Raw genomic sequence first — 20,271 nt, forward strand, 5'->3', positions numbered from 1 at the left:
TTTGTGGATTCATATCTTGACAAAGAATGCATGAAATGTCGTCAAATAATATTTAACCTCTATATAGCCAAACTATCTGGAAGGTTTACATGTGCACTGATTGACAAAAGTGCAATGTTGGAAATTACTTTGTATGCTAAGTCAAATATTTTTTTAACGTTTTATGTAGGCCGGTGTGGTTGTACACATGTCCGAGAACTTAAACTCATCTTAACTAAGTCAGGTGTGGCTGTACAGTTGTAGATATTAACCTCGACGTTGTGTAGCACTCGGATACAAGTTTAACCTTATTAGGACGTTGCAGTTTTTACATGCCACATTGAAGCATAACCTTGGATATACTCACAGAATTCCCTTGATCGTGGACCATCATTATGTTTCCATAAATGGCATGAGCGCATGAGGAGTTGTGCATTAAGTTGAGTTACGGTGCAAGCGTTTCAATGAACATCCACACGATCGCATTTAATGCCAGCACTTTGGAAAAAAGCGTAAACTGGTGCTAATTAATAGGTCATAGGTCAGGTATTAAGCTAATTAATGACCCCATAAGTAGCGTAGAAGCTGTCTTGTCCCGCTTGGCTTAGAAGCATTCAATCAGAGCATTCAATCAGAACAGGGCATTTGAACTTCTCAAATTGAAATAAAAATACTGAAACATGAAAATGTTTAGAATGGAATAACCTGCGCTATGTTTTAGTGCGCATCATTCACGACTGCCATTTTCATCATTCGCAAGCATGATGGCTTCGATAAACATTTGCAAGTAGCAAAACCCACTCGACTTGCGGATTTATGCCATTTCCATGATGAAGATAACCCGCGGATTGGCTCAAACTTGCCCATCATGTTCGTCATGGAAACATTAGCATATTAGCAACTTTCAATTGACTGAAAGCGCTTAGGATAGACTAATTCCTTATGAACTGAACATCGTCTTGAAGCTCCAAGCTTGCAGATCTCAATGTACAAACAGAAATTACAAAAATTAAATAGTTTTGTTTCACACTCTTTCAAAGATTTGATGTTTTCGAAATAACTCAAAAAACATAATGAATGCAGTAAACTGAGTCTTATAGAGTGTGTATATTTGTTATGAATAGAAAAACAAATATGTTTAATGTAAAACTCTTGTTGCTGAGGAGAAGAAGCTTTCTAGCTTTGTATATTTTTAATCCTTTATTGCTACAAATTTCAATCAGTGTGTTGTTAGAAACTAATGTTCTGTCAGCAGCAACTTTTCATTTTTCGGCTAGTTAGAAGTACCCTCTGTATGTTGGAAATATCTCAAGAGTTAATGGTCCGATCGACCTGAAACTTTGAAATTATACTAGACTAGTGTCAATCAAGTTGATTGGATGAAGTGCAAAGTTAAGTAGTAGAAATAGGTCAGCCTCACAATAATCGCCATTATCCACTGCCTTGATTACCCTTATTTCCATGCTATATATAGTAGCTGGTGTTACATAACGCCCTTAAGAATTTTCTATTAGGGGGAATTACGATTGGGAATTACGATTGGGAATGAATTCAATTTACGGCCATTAGAGCTGTTTATGCTAACAATAGGCTAGCATCAGACAACCTTGTTGACGTTGGATGGCGCGTCACAGTAATAGTGTAAGGAATTAGCGTAATAATAGTTTCGTGCATTATGTACATTACGTACTATTTAAACTGGTCATTGGGTTTCATTCATTATGTTTCTATAGAGTCGTTATTCCACACGTTTTTATCATCTGCATGATAGATATGGCAAAAAAGACAAGTTTCTTATGCGCAAAGTTTTATCGAATGTTTCTTACTTGCGAATGATGTGAATGAAATTGCTGTGTGAGCTACATATTCCATTGTAAACATTGTCCATCCTTCAGTCGTCCCCATTTTGATTTGACCAGTTCCACGAGCGCATTGCCATGACCTCTGGTGTGCGGTTTGCATCGCCAAATAATGTGAGACACTCCTTTTTGTGTATTATTTAACTCCCCTTTGTTATGTAACTAGAGTCTGTCCTTCAGTAACCTGTCTTCCTGCAGTCATTATTCAAGCGAGCATCACTGAAAATACACATCAGGCGCCTGTGTGGAAACTTGTATTTATTCTTCTAAATCACATGGCATAGAATTCGTTATCTTTTTTAACAAATGGCAGTATAAATTCGCAAAACTTAAATGTTCATTGAAATGCTTATTGCATTGTAACTCAATGTGTACACAGTTCCAAATTCGCCTCATCAGCGCAACGGAAACAGCGATTCAGAACTATTTTTCAACATTTAAGCTATTTCTTGATAGGCTACGTTAAAGGTTTGCTGATGACATTGTTGCTGTGTGTTTCCAAAAAGTTTTTTGCTGTGTTTATAAGCGGCACGCGTTTTTATTTATAACTGAAGGTTCGATTCTTAAAATTTAAAATATAATTAAATCAATTTAAAATATAATGCAAACACGAATGCTTAGAGTTTTTAAACTTCTCCAGCTTAGACCAATGTAAATTGTAACATCTTCAGACTGTCTTTGTGATTAGAGTTAGCTGTATTTGCAATACAACTCAATTCCAACAACAAAATGCTAAACTTTTATGTTTCAAAATAAATTTATAACAATTATCCAAATTTAAGTAATTTAATTTTTACTGAAGGTCTTAATATGTCGGTTTAATAACTTGGTTATCATCCAATGTCAGCTTAATAATTTGGTTTAATAGATTCCAGCAGATTCGATAAATGATTTAAGAAATAATATTTGGGAATACCTTTAAATAAACATCTAACAAATTGCTACCCGTTGAAATACAAATGATTTAAATCAATATAACCATGAGATCTTTCTTTGTTTAAATTAACATAAGGTTAAGGTTACTTGACAGCATAATTTTTTATTGCATTAACTGTTACAGTAGCTGATAACATTACAGACTGAGGTTTCAATAATATTTTTGTGTAATTTTGACCGAAGACCAGATGTTATCAACATTTTTAAGTTGCATAAAGGTACAGAAAATAATGCAAACTCTGCCAAAAATTCATCTGATATAGCTAAACAGGAAACAGCTATATAAATATAATAAATTCGCTCTCATTTTGAACAGGATTATCTAAAAGGTTCGCTCAAAATCCCTAAACATATGACTTCCTAGAATAGCTAACATTTACAAACAATTTTCAAACTAGGCGAATAATTTTTTTCTAGTGCACTTCCCAAGATGCACGCCCAAGCTGATTAGCGTAATTCTATATCCAAAGCTCCAACGTTAATCCAGTATGTATAAATGTGACACAGGCTTCAGTGTTTGCTTCTTTGTGTTTGCATTATTATTATCTGCCATGTTTGGTAACCAAAACATGTAGCGTGCAACTAGATGAGAAAATGGTGTTAAAATAGCACCAACAGAAGTTTACCAGTTGGCTAATCATTGGTATTGATGTGCTATATCATTCGTCTATGCTCTGCCGAATGAATGACCTATTGTCACTGCTTGGAGATGCACATTGTGACTGTTTTTGCCTGCAATTCTAGTTTTTTGTTCTTCAAACATCAAAGAATGAAATAACATGGTCATATTAGTATAAATAGTTGTAATTTGTAAATTACCCTTTAATGGTTTCAATGTTTTGGAATCCATGCTCAGGTCTTGAACGACCTAACTTTGTATCTCAAGGTACCACTATGTTCATGTAAATTTTTCAACTATGCCTAAAAGGTCTCTATCGTGCACTCCTATAGCTTGGTATATCGAGTAACACATTTGGTACAGCTATGTAGTTTGCCTTGAAAACTGTTGACACCATCTACGCAATGTAAAACTGAATTCTGGTTGCAAAGAAAACTTATTAGTTTGCAAAAAACTTGATGAGATGGATTTTACGTACACAAATGTGTTTAACCTGTTGCTTTAGGTTAGTTTTAGGATAGGAAAGTTGAAAAGAATACGTACCCCAAATGCATATCTGAAGTATAACTTTCCAAAGGCCTAATCAGTAACATATTTTGTAGACCGCGTAAATTATTATTAAAAAAATCCAATTTCATTATCAAAATTTATTCCCTCTGCTGCTTGTTTGGCAGTTTATTCCAAGCCAGATTTATCCTGGACTAAATATACGGTGAGTATCTGCTCATGGGATTTGACAAGAGCAATTGTGGTTGCCCTACCTAACACCACCAATGGTTCTCTTGTGATTTGAACCACTGAGCTAACGATTGTATGCAGCGCACTAACCGCTGAACTACTGCTGCTCCAGATTAGATAAGACACTTTGAGATGATATATGTATAAATAGCTGTTACCTGTTAACTTTATTTACACTGGTCAATGTCATTTAATGATTGACTTGCAACAAAATTCACATTACAGTTATTTGGTATCAAAAGATTCATCATGTCTTAAGGTAGGGCCACACGAGACAAAATTCTCACGAAATCGGCGAAATTTGGACGAAACGATTCGTACGAATTGACATTTGGACGAATTCGTCCATTGTTGGTTGCGCACGATAAAAGAATCCTGAACTGAACGAAACGTCAAAAATTCCTACGAATCGTTGTTTGATTGGTCGGTTGAAAAGGTTAGTTGAATGTTGAATGTCGTTTTCTTTGGCGCATATCTTTTTTCTTGGCGCATATCGTTTTCTTTGGCGCAAATGATTGAAACGGAATCGGCTTCAATTTATTACCGCGTTCTGATTGGCTAGTTGAAAGTTAGTTTCGTACGAATCCGTGGTGGGGAAACTCCGTGTGGCAGGTCAGAAATTTCGTACGAATGGAATTTCCCAGATTAGTTGAAATTACACGATACGTGTGGCCCTACCTTCAATCTGCTGTGTTGTAGGTGCAAAATATGTGGAAATGTGATTAAAAGCTCTTTAAAGCTCAAAAGCAACCGTTAATCGCCGCCATCACGAAACTGTCGTAGATTGGAATCAGTTTATTTCCACATATTTGGCACCTACAACACAGCAGAATAAGACATGACGAATCTTTTGATACCAAATAACTGTAATGGGAATTTTGTTGCAAGTCAACCTTTAAACAAAATAGATCATGGGACAAAAACAAAAACTAGTAAAGTGACTGTTATAGGGTGTGGGTAAGATGTTTACATTTCTTTCACATATTCCTTGCAACTTCAGAACAACTACATGTACTTACTATAGATGTACAGTCATAGTCACTTGCGATATGAGCAAATGAGCTACTTCCCGATGGCCACTATATGGCCCAAGTGTGCGGGAGGCCGCTCTCGAGAACAGCATCGTCCAATCGTCTCGAATCAGTTTGAAAAAATGGTAAAATATTGGCTAAAAGTTATAGTAAATACAACGCAAAAAGTGGCAAACAGGTAGGCCTACTAAAATATATATTGACAAAAATTAAGTAATTTTAGTAAGAGATTCAAACATAACTTCAAGTGGGTGTTTAGTAAGATAAATCTATCTAGGGTCAGTTATATTCATAAAGGTTTTGTGTAACAAACGCGTTGCCGTTAAGTCTGTCTGAGAGCGTCGTAAGCCACTCCTTATGTCTTGAAGTTCAAAACTTATAGTCGTGTACATAATGTTACCTTTTATTGCATATTCTAACAACGAAATAGGTATTTTTTACTTTGTTAGCCTATGTTCTGTATAGCAACAATTAAAACACGCTTCGCTTCCCCACGGTAATATCCTATTTTATATGTTTTTTTCAGAGTATAGTAGCAGATTAATTTGTGTTTAGTTATTTTATATAGAAAATAAAACCTTTTAGACATGAGTAAATTCACATACAAGCTCATTTGCGGAGCGCATTAAGCTTTTATGTCGAAGTATGACTGTATGTTTATGAATTAAAAATCTTGAAAATTATCTTGAGATCTGCAATATGAGGTAACTCTGCAAAAATATCTGTATTTTGGTCCAACAAAATAGAAAAGTTTGAAACATTCCAATTTGTATGGTCTTTTTGCAAAAAACTAATTCTTACTGCAATTATGAACACTCTAAAGCTCTATCTATTAGCTATAATTTCTCTTCTATAGATGTGTCCATCGGGAGACCAGCTTCAATCTAGCCATGCTATGACTCAATAGCCTCTGTTCTACTATCGTTGCATGGGCTTATGATACAACAGAAAATTAATCTTTCATTAATTGTCAAAAATCGCCTTTAAATTGGTTTAACTGTAGTGAAGCTAAGCCGTGTAAAACCAATTTGTCTTTTAAACCCCCTAATTATAGGTTGATTTCTTCTCCAATCAATAGACATAGCTCTTTATCTTTATTGACCCATTATAATCTGATATGCGCTTTTCATTTCTAATACGTGTTTCATCCAATTATACTTCCTGCATTCATTAAGAATTGCCTAGTCAATTTTTATTCATAATTGTGCCGCTAATTAAATGTGTAAATCTTTTCTTAACGCTGGCCATACAGTTACGACTGAACTCCGTATATAAATTCTTATCTTGCCTGTAATTGGCTGTTCGCTCCTTGGGAGTGTACTTGGTTAAGTCATTGGCATATTGCGTATCACATAAAAATTTAAAAGGTAAAAGTTCCTTCATTTCACGTGTAATATGCTAGCTCATGCATAGTATTTGTGCTGGACCTGATATGACAAATTGAAGTGAATACATGTATGTGATTATATGAGTTCAAGATATGACAACTTCTAAGTAAGTTTAAGACTTTCTAGATGTTAACATTGTAACACGCAAATGTATGTTTAAGGCTTAGTGTAGCAACTATACACTTGTAGCAGTCGTGTTTATATATAAGTAGGTTAAAGATAAATGACTACGCATATTAGCTGTAAAACTTACAGAAAAGTTTTATGTCTATTGTGAATGTTTTGGAACAGCAATTGTACAATTTGTCTAAGTATGATGTATGCATGGCAGCTAGTCACTCAGCATATGGTAGTTGATTCATTTTTAAGCTAATTGCTAAAAATACACACGCGGTGAGCTCATCATGTCTAGATACAGAGGCGAAAGGCGAATTTGTCTTCTCGAACTTATCATTGCGTAGCATTTGTCATCTGGAAATAAAGCTTTTCAAAGTTTGTGTTTAACAGATATAGAGTTCTTGATTTGAATTAGTTTGGTAATAAGGATATGACTGGCACTGCTTCTCTGTCTGCTACAGCATGCCTACGAAATCTGGATATGCATGCTTGACATTGAAGATTAGTCATTATCTCCCCTTACTCTCCTACTTATCTCTTCTAATCCCTTTCTCTCACATATCCCTCTTCTTTTTCTCTCCTAATTTTTTTTTCTCTATCCTCTCTCTCTCCATCTCGCTCATTAGCCTCCTCTCTCCCTCTCTCTCCACTCTCTCTCTCCACTCTCTCTTTGCTCTTTTTTCTCTCTCTTTGCTAACTTTTTTTCTGCATTCTCTTTCCTTCTTTTCCACCATACCTTCTTCCACCCCTATGCAGCCTCTCCTATTCGTCTCTCTATCCATTTTTTCTCTCTTATTAGCTCTTATCATGAATACTGTAGACTTTTTTATGTGATACATTCAACTTATTTCTCTGCTATTGCCTATTCTCAAAAATACAGAGATGCAAAACATTTAAACATCCAGTCTAACAATTATATTAAAAATAATTATACTTTATTTAATTGAAATACAAAAAGGTGTTAAGCTGGCTGATGATATGTTTACAAGCATACACAACTCTCAAGCAAGACAATTACATAATCATCCGTATTATTCTGAGAAATAAATGAAAGATGGATCTGTCTTTGGTTGCATTTAAAAAAATGCTCAGTCTACATGATGGTGTAGGTTGTAATGAGGTGTGAGCACTACAAAGGAGACTATATATCAGTATTATGTATAATCTGGCTATGGTGTTGCTAGATGCATTAGAAATGAATCAATACAACTTCTTAGCTATATTAAAAAAGTTGTGTTAACATTGTTAACACGTTAGCACTATGTTTAATCTGCTATGGCATTGTTGGCTGCATTAGAAATTAATCATTACAACTTTTTAGTCAAGGGACAAAAATTGCGTTAATATTGTTGACACCATCACAAACCCATCAGTGTTTACACCATCTAGTCAGCTAGGTAATGTTCCCGTTATACAATGTAGTGGCTGAAATACTAGTCTTACATAAACTATCATGAAGGAAAATATACATGTAGGTTACACAATCTGCAACACCCAATCACCATTGCCGAAGTAGTTCACGCTGCACAACTATAATTGTTGATGCATTGAAAAATATCAGGAGAAATTGACAGTTCTAAATTGTCTTACGTGTCTGCATTGCCTTGATGATGTTATTGTCAAGCGTTCACACGGTCTACATGTACAAATAATTGCCAGAGTACAACTCTGAGATGATGCAATACGGTGTGTACCAGGCTTTCGTTTAGACTACAAATTTTTCTTACAGCCCTTCAATGATAGTTTTATTTTTTCTGTTACTAGGTTTTTAACATGTATATACAATAAGCTATGAAAACAAAATATTATTTATTAAGTATTTCATGCAAAATTGTGGAGATTGCAAAAAATTGCTTTAAACAAATGATTCGAAAATAGAGTTTCGTGTTAAATTATGTTAATTGAAAATTCATGCTAAAGTTATGTAAAATAAATATAAATTTGATTCACAATATCATTCCTTGGTTAGAATGAGCAGTGACAAGTAAGGCAGTTCATCTAGAATTGATTGTTTTAGTGATAGAGAAACTTCCCATACCGAAAATGTCGGCTAGTTTTGACGGGCCAACATCTGCTACCAATCCTCAGTTCTCCGCCAACACCCCACCATTTGGAGGAAGGATAGGAGGTACCCCCGACTCTCAGCCTAATGTCTATGGTGCTAATGCGTCAGGTTATGGTCAGGGTGGCGCAACTCTTACAGGAGGTAAGTCATAATGTAACTATTTTAGGACACACTGCTAGTTAACTTAGCTGGCAAAGAACTACTTATGACAAATCTAGACCTAATAATACCATAGTCTTTGTCTACTATGTGTCAAGCAAGAGGATTATGGAATCAGTTATGGAGAAGATAACTTCAGGATAACCCTCAATCATAAAAGCTGCTATTACATCGTTTGGAATCACACTGTGTGATTTTTGGAATATCACACTGTGCCAGGCGTGATGTTGTTTATAGATGTAGTCTACAAACGTGATTCTATGTTTTTTAAATAATTTCTAATTTTTTCTGTAAAATCTTTTTCAATTCAAAAAATGCCTAAAAGCCCAAGCATAAGATATGACTGCTCTAACCCTTTGGCTGGGGAAACAGCAAAAATCTCGTTTATCGGTTGCGTGGGGAAACGACTTTTATGTCGCTTTTGGTATACGTTTATAAAGCTGTTGCCTAGTAACGTTAAACAAAGGATATGAACGCTAATAAAATTTAAATATGATCAACAAGATATTAGTCGTTAAATTACAATATGAAATGATTATCTGAGAGGCGTTGCCTTGTGCTGAAAGCTAAAGAAATCAGGCCTCCTTAGAAAAAAATGGAAGTTGGAAAAACCAGTCAACTCCGTTTGACGTTCAAAACGGTAAAATAAAAATTTATTTGATCCTGCGATCGCTAGTGATTTTTTGTCTGATCAGTACAAAAAAAATCCAGATGATGGAAGTGGTGTAAAATTTTAGAAGCTTTGAATATACAGAGACAAGTGATTGTAATGGTAGCTCGCACAACTACGATGTAACGTTGAACTCTACCGAAAGGAATTCTTTCAAGCATTTCATACAGGGACAACTGTGTATAGCTGTAGCATTTTTGTAGTAGTACATATGTAAATGAATGTTTATGTATAAAAGTTTTTTTAATAAAAATAAATTTCCCTTTGAGATATGCATGTTCATAAAATACCGATTTTATTGAATTTTCAAAAATATATTACATGACTTTAGGGTGGTTTTTTTGCAAGGCTTTAATCCAGCCAAAGAGTTAAGAATACTGACTATAACTCCAACTTGAATTTAGTATATATTTACTATACCAAAAATACAGAGCATCTAATTCTTTCTAATTTAATCCAAAAATTTTGACACATTTTGTTAACTATTCTCAAGTATAGGTTGCATACAAATGAAAACTTTTTGATTTCATTGAAGTTTAAAACATTGCGCTGTGGTTTCGAAAATTGCATTAGCTGGTTTAACAACATTGCTGACAAGTAGGATGGGATATGGTCGGTGCAGGTCTCATGGGTTTTGTCTCTAGAGAGTTATGTTTAGATCTCAGGTGCAGGAATGACTTTTACCTGCAGCGGTATTAGTTTCGACCCCTTTGTGTTTTTACCTGCGTCATAGCAGATATGTTCTTTTTATAACCTGTTGTAGTACACATGCATGTTTTTGTTCACAGACAATTAGTTGTTTTCAGCTACGGAAATCTAAATATAGCTATTTTATATTATTTTATACACCTGTTAAGCATTGTATGATTATGAGAGTTTGGCATAGCTTTATTGTCTGTGAAAGTGTTAAGTTATCTAAAAGTTCAATTTAGTATTTATTTAAACATTAAGCTGCTCAAGTAATATCAATAATTTCTTAATTAATTTATTATTTAAGATATTAAATATATTCTATAGGTTAATAAAGAAGATAGCAAAACTAATGGCTTAATTTAAGAGAATCAGTATTTATGACTAAATAAAGACCAGAACAAAGTTTAAGGCAGTGCAGGAAAAGAGTATAACATGATTTCATAAATGTTTACAAATTTTAACCTTCTCAACCCCTTTTATTTGCAATAATAAGATGGAACTGGTAGCTTGTATTACATAAGGTTTATACTCTTCTGAAACCTGGAATGACCACTTGCTTAGTAATAATATTTGCCAACAGACTCTACTAATTCAGGGGTGTTTGCCAGACATGTTACAATGGATTTCAATCTTCCACTCACCTAATGTTTTCTTGTTACAGTTACAGTGAGATGTGTAGATGTTTTGCATATTAATTCATAATCATTATACCTTTTCTAAATATTAAAATTTAATAGTTGATTCAAACGATTGATTTGTACTTGAAATATTTTTAGTTTAGTGTTTATATGCTGACATATAAACGACTTTATAAATTTATAGCTTTTATAAATGTTTATTAATGGCTGCTGCTTTCTAAGCGCTTAGAGATGACGTTAAGCACGTTGTGAGGTAATCGTTGTTGATGATAGATTACATTTCATGTGGCTGATTAATGGAGAGCTTACTTTATATTCAAAAAAAGCCAAGTTTTATGAACTTTCTGCAGAAATTGATGTTTTTATTCTTCGCTGCTTTTATTAGCTCGGCGTTGGTACATAGCCTTGGTTCCATGCTTACCAGTTTGCACCAGTATTCCAATAATATGCTAACTTGTGGCGCATAACTTGTGTATTGTTTATGATATAAACTAAGGTTGACCATAAAAATATAACAATTTTTATGCCATTACAACATTTTAGCATTTAAAAAGGAATAAATATGAAGCATTAAACTTTCCAACTTTAGTTTGTTCTGTCTCACTACCTACCTATTCGCCTCGTTGATAAGTTAGCTGCCTTGTGGCTGCTGGCTCTTTGCCACTTGTTAACTATGATAATCTATTTTTTATCCAGATAAAATAACTAGGTTAAAAAAAATAATGTTTCATCACTGCTAATTTTTAAAGTTACAATTCAGTGATGCTCTGTAGGTCATCTGAACACTTTAACTTATGTGATATGAACAAACCGCATACATCCTCTAACAATTATTTTCAAAGTACCATTGCCATTGCTTTAACAATATTTCACCTAATATCCGTTCTCTCAACAAGGAAAGGCATCTTAAACACTATATTTATAACCATTTATTTGAGTTTATTGGCTAATTGTTGCCATTTTTTATTTTTGTTTTGTGATTTTTGTATGAGATAATTTGGAAAAGATTTCTGTTTGAAATATAATTATTGCCAATAAAGTATTACCATTGAAAGACTGATTCATATTGCGCTTAGCGGAAAGTCTTTGTTTGTCTTTTCTGATTGGATATGCCACCCAATAAGCTGTGCAAATTGAGTAACCTCATTATTAATGGAATACATTTATGATTAATTAATACAATACTATTCAAATTGTTTATTCATTCGAGCTGGTTCACACCATATTGCAGTGTCTCGGCATTGATGCTACAATATTTCGGTGATCATTGATGATAATAATGTTCACACTATCCCAAACCCATTTGTGGTTGCATCAGCATATAATCCTTGACGTGGTATTTTCATTTTTCTTTTATTTTTTGCGAAGAAACTTTTGTTTTCGCATGGGTGAATCGAATCCTAGTCCTGCAGCGACTATCATAAACGGAAATAAATAAACCACGCTATCAGCGACTGCATGCGAACTACTATCACCAAAGCGCTTCACATTGTACAGGCGGATGTTGATGCTCGGCGAAATATCAAGAGAGTTTCGTAGTTGAAACTTTCTCAGCGTATCCACACGGCTTCGTTGATGTCATCGGTCTACGGCTCACATAACCGACGATGTGCATCGAAGACAAACATTAAAAGTGTTGAAACATCCTGGCAATCAGATTGCCTCAAACATCAAAAACAATCGAAAATGATAAAAAATACCGATACTTTTTGATAAGATCTAGTAACATTTTGTGTACGTTCATCTTTAAATGTAACTAATCTGAAAGGGTCATTGCGCGCGATGATGAACAGTAAGGCTGAGGTTCAATTCCTCAGGTTTGTTATGTTTTTTCATATGCAAGCATCGTAGTGCCTATGGATGTAGTTACAACATGGGTATCTAGCGTTATGGATTTCTATTACTGTAGTGAGATATCAAATAAGGCTGATACCGGAATTGGTTTCGCATTGTCTATAATTAACTGATCTGATAGATAATTTTTACCCACCCTGCATTACAGGCGCATATAGCTCTCCAGGCTATGGTACCACAGGCTATACTGCCCCACCAACGGTAAGCGTTACGGACTACGGATCATCTCCCTACCCACCCAGAAACAATGCAGCTCCTGATAACAGAGGCTTTGAAGAGGACTCTGTCGCTCCAACTGACTTTGATGCTCTGTTTTCTGGAAAATCCCGCCCTGGAATGATGGTTAGTCTCAATTATCTATCTGACATAAGGAGTTTGTGTCTTAGGGAATGATGGGGCTAGGCAGGTGGCTGGGAATGATGGGGCTAGGAAGATAGCTCGGAATGATGGGGCTAGACCGGTGGCTGCATGGCAACTGAACCTTTGCTTAAGATGTCAGGTACTTCAATTTGAAAGATTCAGCCAAACTAATCGGGCCTAAGTCTTGCAGCCACACAGATTTGGTCATGCTTAATTTTGGTCGGTCGGGTGCAATTGAAGCTTGTCTTTGATTGGACGACTTATTATTACCACAAGCAAGCATTCTTTTTTGTGATTTGTAATCTAACAAATGCAAGTATTGCTTCAGGAAAATAGCTAAAACATCATTAATCGTCAAAATTTACCTCGTATCCAAGTGACGGTTTTTTACAAACTTTAGTTGCTTTGGGTGAAGCATCTGCACTTTGTAAGCCCCGATTTGGTTATCACCGGCCCTAGAAAATCTGTGTAGATGGACATATGCAGTTGTAGAGACAGCATGTTTTACTTGAAGCAAGAGGCTCGTGAATCTCCTACGTTCTCGTAGAAATGAGCATATCGAATGAGAGAAACGTTGGCCGAGACTGAGCTAGAGGCTAGGCTTACCTTGTAGTTATATTTACATGGTTTAGCTTTATTCACAACAGCTAACATCACTACCCCATACTGCGACTGAAAATTACCGTACTTTTTGGACTATTAGCCGCTACTTTTTTCTGATGATTTGAGCCATGCGGCATATATAAGGGTGCGGCTAATCTGCGGTTTTTCTTTCACCGCTAGGACGCATTAACCAGAATCTCCGGCTAGTGCGCCTTTAGCGGTGAAAGCAAACACGAAACAATGCCTAACGGTACTGTTCCGTTAGGCACTAGGTTAAAAAGCGTCGGTTAATATGAAACAAGTGCTGTTAGGCACTGTTCCGTTTTAACCAGCAAAGTTGCTGCCGCGTTAAAAAGCACCGCCCTGAGTTCTGCGGCCTATACAAAGGTGCGGCCTATGTATTGTTTTATTATCGTTTTTTGGAAAATAAAGTAGATGCGGCTTATATAGGGGCGCGGCTTACCTAGTCCGAAACGTACAATACTAAAATTAAACTGATGATCGTGCATGAAGGATTATTTGTTTCACATCTACCGTTCATAACGGAAGTAAAGTCGTGTTTTTGTGGACAATGACCCCAATTATCATTGATGAGGCGCTAATCTGTATAAATTTAGTGCGTCAATGTGTGTGATCTGTGATAATGGTTGTATACAAATGCTACACGATATCACTTTGATTCCCCTGTAAGTCATCTGAAAGAGAAAGGAGAGGCATAGAAACCAGATACAACATGTCACCCAAGCAAAGGAATTGTGTGCAATCAATCACTGCTATAATAGTAGCGGTGTGTGTATGTCCGTCCATTTGTCTGGCGTTTGGGTAATAATCTTTAGCAGAATATTCTATATATATAAATATATAAATCTCAGTGTTTGTCATTTGGTGTGTCGTCTGTTGTCCATATGTCCAGTTATAGCGATAAAATTATACGATTGAAAAAATTGCTTCGCACTGGAATTGAACTCGGTAACTGTGGTTTTGTGGACAGACAACGCTGCACGATCACCTTTCCATACTATTGAATAATTGGCTTATTACACCAGCCAATTTTTAATGGCAATTGGTTGAAATACTGTTAAGGTCAAGCGCCTTCCCTTAACTGGCTACTGCAATCCACCCCTGTTTCAGGCAGAGAATGAGTGTATGAGTTCAAAGTGAATAAGTTTGTATTTGACTGTAAGCGCCACAATCAATGTACAGCAGAGGCATTCACAACTCCACTGGGAGCCTGGCCCATCTTGCCAAGTCACCCAATTTACTACCATATAAAAGGAAGGTGGATATGTACAAAAACAAGTAAAAACATAGCACACGGTCGAAGCTGAATATAATAATAAAATAAAAAGAAGTATAAATATGATTAAATAATTATTGGCGTCACCGATTAAAAACGTACAGAGTAGTAAAAAATAAGCATATGCAACAGACAGGGGAGACGAATCACGATATTTACAAAGACAAGACAGTATAAGGCATATAGGAGTAAATAAAGTAAATGCAATGTCCGCCACAATACACAAGCTTCATTTAGCACCCTCGAACTATTAGAAGAATATGTGCCCAGACTTCCCCAAAATGTTATAATTATGTAAATCTGTATAGCGTGAACTTAATTAAACTTGGATCAATAAAAAAAATAAACAAGCATCTTCATTTAAAAGTTAGAATGGTAAATGTTGCATATGTTGATTGAAATTAAATTTTCTGTCCAAAACCTTTTTTATTACTCACGCAACACTGGACATTCAACTAGCTGTATATCTAATCGTTACACCTGACAAGTTTTTATGGCTCAGGGGACTGCCAGGGGGCTAGTGAGAATAATTATTTGTTGAATACAATGTTACAGTATTAACTTTATCTTACTTTAGTTGATGTCAAAACCGGTTTCACAGTCACCATGTGGTGTACACTTTACGCAATGGTGTATATGTAAAAATAGCAAAATTTTGCATGCAAGATTTTTTAACATTCAAGCAAGTTTGATAGAATCAAAATGAAAATTATAGACCTGTTAATATGCTGACTTGTGCAAAGCGGTAATAGTAATATAGTATTGATTGCAAACAATCAATTATTACTGTTTAATAGTATTATAGTAAAATATTAATATTATTTACTATAATCATCATCTTTGTTAACATTAACTGACTACGGCATGCAATAAACTTGAATTTATGCGCATAGGGCTTCCAAAAGCTTAGGTGCAACAGTAACCAACACATAATACTAGTAACATTAAGGTTTGTTTTTAAGACAAATGTTAGCCTACATTAAATAACATTCTATAACTAGACAGGAACGAATGTCTTGCCCACAGCGTTCGACTTTTTCCTATAGTTAGTTAGGTTACAAACCATAACAGTAATACTTCACATTTGTCCTTGACCTGCACTTCTGGTCACACACACAAGGTTTACGAATAATTGTAAGTTACTAGTACCCTAGCCTGGGCATGGCTCTCGTGGATGATTGGGAGAGACAGCCTGGGACACATAGCAACACGCCGGGAAGACAACTCTAAAAGTCAACTTCTGAAGTCGCTAATATCACAATCGTTATTTCCGAAGGAGTATTATTTTTTAATCTGAATTGGCAGCAAACAAACGCTGGTTAGTAAGTATGAAATGTTGGTTGCATAATTAATCAATCACGAAATTTATATTATTTCATATGTTCAATTCATTATGTTTTGATTTAATTAAAATAAAAAATTAAATCAATTGAATAAAAAAATTCACAACAACAATACAAACATAGCAAACGAATAGCAATAGAACAACAAAAATGAATCGCACGCTGCTAGTAAAGAAAAGTTTATCTAGTAAAAAGTAATCTCAATTTAATTTTACTCGCGAGTATTATGATTACTCGCGACAGTTATTATGAACAACTCGGACCTACCACTGCAAAACGGTGCCATCTGAAAGCAAATACTCTTTCCGAAGCCAGTAAGAAGAACTATAAATTGGTCAAAACCTGCGATAATATGTTGTAAAGCTTGAAACTGTTCTGGTCTCAGTGTGACTATGCCTAGCTTTGATAGTAATTTTTGAATCGCTCAATTTTTTATCAGTATATGAAATGAAAATGCTAACATGAAAACGCAAGGAAATAGTAACCTATGGTTCTTATCGTTTTATTATCAAACGGGGTGTTACGTAACCACCCAGCCTATCAAAAACATAAGGCTTTTTACTAGATCAAGTCGAGTGACCGTGACAATAGGCTTTTAAACGCGCCACATCTAATACATCGTGAGATCTGAATCTAATGACACGCTTCCATTAGTATCAGTCTGAGCGTCACATGTAACATACGTCGCTCGTTTTGCAGAAGTTATCTTACCTTTTTTTCGCTGTGTCCCAGGCTCTCTCCCCAATGCCCCACGAGAGCCATGCCCAGGCTACTAGTACCATGTCAGTACAGTGTACTGTGAGAGATCATCAAGGGTGCCTTTAAAGTACAGAGAATAAATATTTCATAAATAAGCACAATTATTCTGATATGCTGGAAGGTGGATAATTGGCTAAGATATTAAAGGTTTTGGTCGCCAAACTGCATGCCATGAGTTTGAAACCTATATGATGCAATCCTTTACTCCAGCCTCTAACTCTGTCATCAGAAGGAAGGAAGGATGTACTCGGCTCCTATTACAGCAGTAGATATTTCACAAGAAAATTAAAGAATTTTTGAAATTGCATGTACGTTGGCTCTCTCTCAATAGTGCTAGCAAAATGTGTAGACTGCGGTTTTCACATCTCCTTTGATTGTTTGACAGTGTGAAAGGAGAGGGCAACTTCAATGATTAGTGATCACGTAATCATGTCAGAAGTTGTTCGGATTCACAGAATGCTAATAAGGAAGCTTATACAACTTGTGTTTTATGTATCTGTGCCTTTAAATGTAAAGGTTGATGTAGCCAAACCTCGATATACAAGATAATAGATAATACGCACGTAGATAATATGCTTCTTCTAATATCTGCTCTGTATGTTGAAAATGCCCAATTTTGGAGCAATTATTTTTATACATTATGCTTTTCTTAATTATGTAAAGAACAAGAAAAACAGTCGCAACTTCTTCAATTAGCTATAGCATTAAAACTTGTGCGTTATATAGACTATGCCAAAAATAATTGTAAAAATCCAAAATAAATCTAAAAACTAAATTAATATAATAATAGTCGGTAAAAAATACATGATTATCTTATTTTAGCAATTTGGGCTCATAATTACTTATATTTGGTAGTAGAAATATATGGCTTAACTTACTTTATCGAACACTAAATATTTTGTAAATTTAATTTACATAGTTTTCACTATTTTCTATGGAAATTTTACTTATTGCCTTTTTCAGTTTTACAAACTTATAGTTTCAAATTTTTTTTGGATATTTCAAGTTGAAAATTACTTAGTATTCTGCAACAAATATTAGCACTAATTTTATGTCCCATGCCCAATAATTGGTATGTAAAAATAGTCATAGTAAGTAGCGTAGCACTGTACAGGGATACTACTGTAGACAAATAGTCTCTGTAATCTATCCTACAAACAAACATATGTTGAAAGTGAAGCCGAGTTGTAGTGTGTAATATTTACATTAAACATTTAAGTAAACAAACGGGAAGAGAAAGTCTAACAAGCAAGTATGAAATGAAAAGCCAAATCAAATAGAAATTCTGTTAAAATAAATCTAAAACATTGATCAGTTGAGGTAATATTTTGAGCATTTGTGTGGCCTTGAGTGTAACAATTCAGAGGATGCAAGCGTGCTCCAGTCTCACATTGAAGAGCTACTGCGCTGATATATTGGCATATGAAAAGTTTATCATTCGTGATGATACGGCCATGATAGTTGCTGCTACTCGCTAGATGGGCGGGTCAATAGTTTGCTCTCTTTGATCATATCCTGAAAGATATCTTATAGAAATCTTTGGAGATGCTTGCGTTTCATGCAGCAAATATGAGGAGAATTTACGGCTCATTCAAACATAGACAAGTTTAATGAACTTTTTTTTAGTTTTCAGTAGCTTGAGGGTGGCGCATAGCCTTGGTTTCATGCTTACGTGTTTGCCAAGGTTTTCCAAAAAAATATGTTAACCTGTGACATAATTGTTGTTGATGATATAGATGAAGGTTGACCATAAAAATATAACAATTTTGCTGCCGCTCCATGCGCTTGTACGAAAAATATTTTAAAAGCCTAGTGTTTAAACATTTAAACAGTAAATATTCAAATTTTAGTTAATTTGTATGCCAGACCACCAATTTGCTAGTTGAATTTACTGGTGTTTAACAATGATACTATTTCTTTTTATCGTGTTATTATAATTATCTTTTCTATAATTTTTTCGAATTCATACAATCTAGTATACAAACATGAAAACCTTTTAGTTTGTTTTCATTGCTGGTTGAATTTTCCAAGTTAAATGCAATTCACCAACGAGTTACATCTGGTAACTTGGAGTGTATTATTTGAGCTGAGCGAAAATTCTCAAAACCAGAAATTATTTTAATTTGGGTCAATTCATTTTGTTATTTTGTCAATCCATTTATAGATAGGTCTGCTTCGGTCACATGCATTGATCCCACAGCGCTTAAAACATCATAGCTAGTCTGTTAACCCTCTTTTGCAAGATAAATCAATTCTTCTCAAACATGGGTTTATTTGTATAAGCAAAACATACCTATGATTTTGCACACATTAAATGCTTTTACAAATATATTTGATTGCTGGCAGTTTGCTAAAACCATTTATACATTTATAATGTTCGCTGCCTCAATTGACAGCGTGCGAGGTGACAAACTGGCTTGCCGTATTGACAGTATACATAATGATTTATCACGCGAGCTAGAGATGAAAGGCTGTAATTGTGTCGGGGTAATAGAAAGCCTCATTTCTGCCATGGTAAATCAATGGGCTCATCTCTCACATCGCTGTGTTTGCATGAAGCAAGTAAAGACTGCAAGTGGTGTCAGTTACGGCTGCCATTGTCGCTTTACCATTCGCTATATGCTATACGCTATACGCTATACGCTAGGCTGTCGTTTGCTCATGTGATGCTAAACAGGTAGGCTGTCATATTTACTGTTTTTCTTACCTACGCACAACACAGTCATTACGATTTTCAGTATAATTATTTCAAACATTTAATAAATAAGAAGCGTTATTATTTAACGGATATACTTGCTTTGAAGCTGAAAGTACGCAAAGTTTTAGTAGATTTTATCAAAAATGCTGGCATTTTTTATCCTTTGTGGTTGATTTTGATGTTTGAGGTGATTTTTTTTGTCAGGATGTTTTAGAATTAAAATCAACAAAACTTGATCACAGTTAAAACAATAAAAAGAAACATGTGTGAAGTGACATTCACTAGTTGTTATCATTGCTATAGTTGATATCAGCTATTGCATTCAAGTTGCATCATTAGGCGTTTCTATTCTGTTGGTCTCTGTGCAACTATACAAGTCATTATTGCATTTTCGCTTGATCGAAGCGTTTTGTCAATTTTAATCTGTAAACATCCTAGCAGTCAGATCACCTCACCCATCACAAA

At 35.0% G+C, this 20,271-nt stretch overlaps 1 protein-coding gene across 1 annotated transcript in view; it reads left to right on the forward strand.

Annotated features, from left to right (window-relative positions):
* Window positions 1–8,710: 8,710 nt before the first annotated feature.
* LOC137405067 (uncharacterized) overlaps window positions 8,711–20,271 on the forward strand; it is a 50,680-nt gene continuing 39,119 nt past the window's right edge. Inside the window, exons 1-2 of the mRNA XM_068091293.1 lie at window positions 8,711–8,873; window positions 12,895–13,088. Coding sequence (XP_067947394.1) covers window positions 8,711–8,873; window positions 12,895–13,088 — 357 coding nt within the window. The remainder of the gene's footprint in view (window positions 8,874–12,894; window positions 13,089–20,271) is intronic.

This window comes from Watersipora subatra, chromosome 9, assembly GCF_963576615.1.
Source record: "Watersipora subatra chromosome 9, tzWatSuba1.1, whole genome shotgun sequence".
NCBI classification, from domain to species: Eukaryota; Metazoa; Bryozoa; class Gymnolaemata; order Cheilostomatida; family Watersiporidae; genus Watersipora; species Watersipora subatra.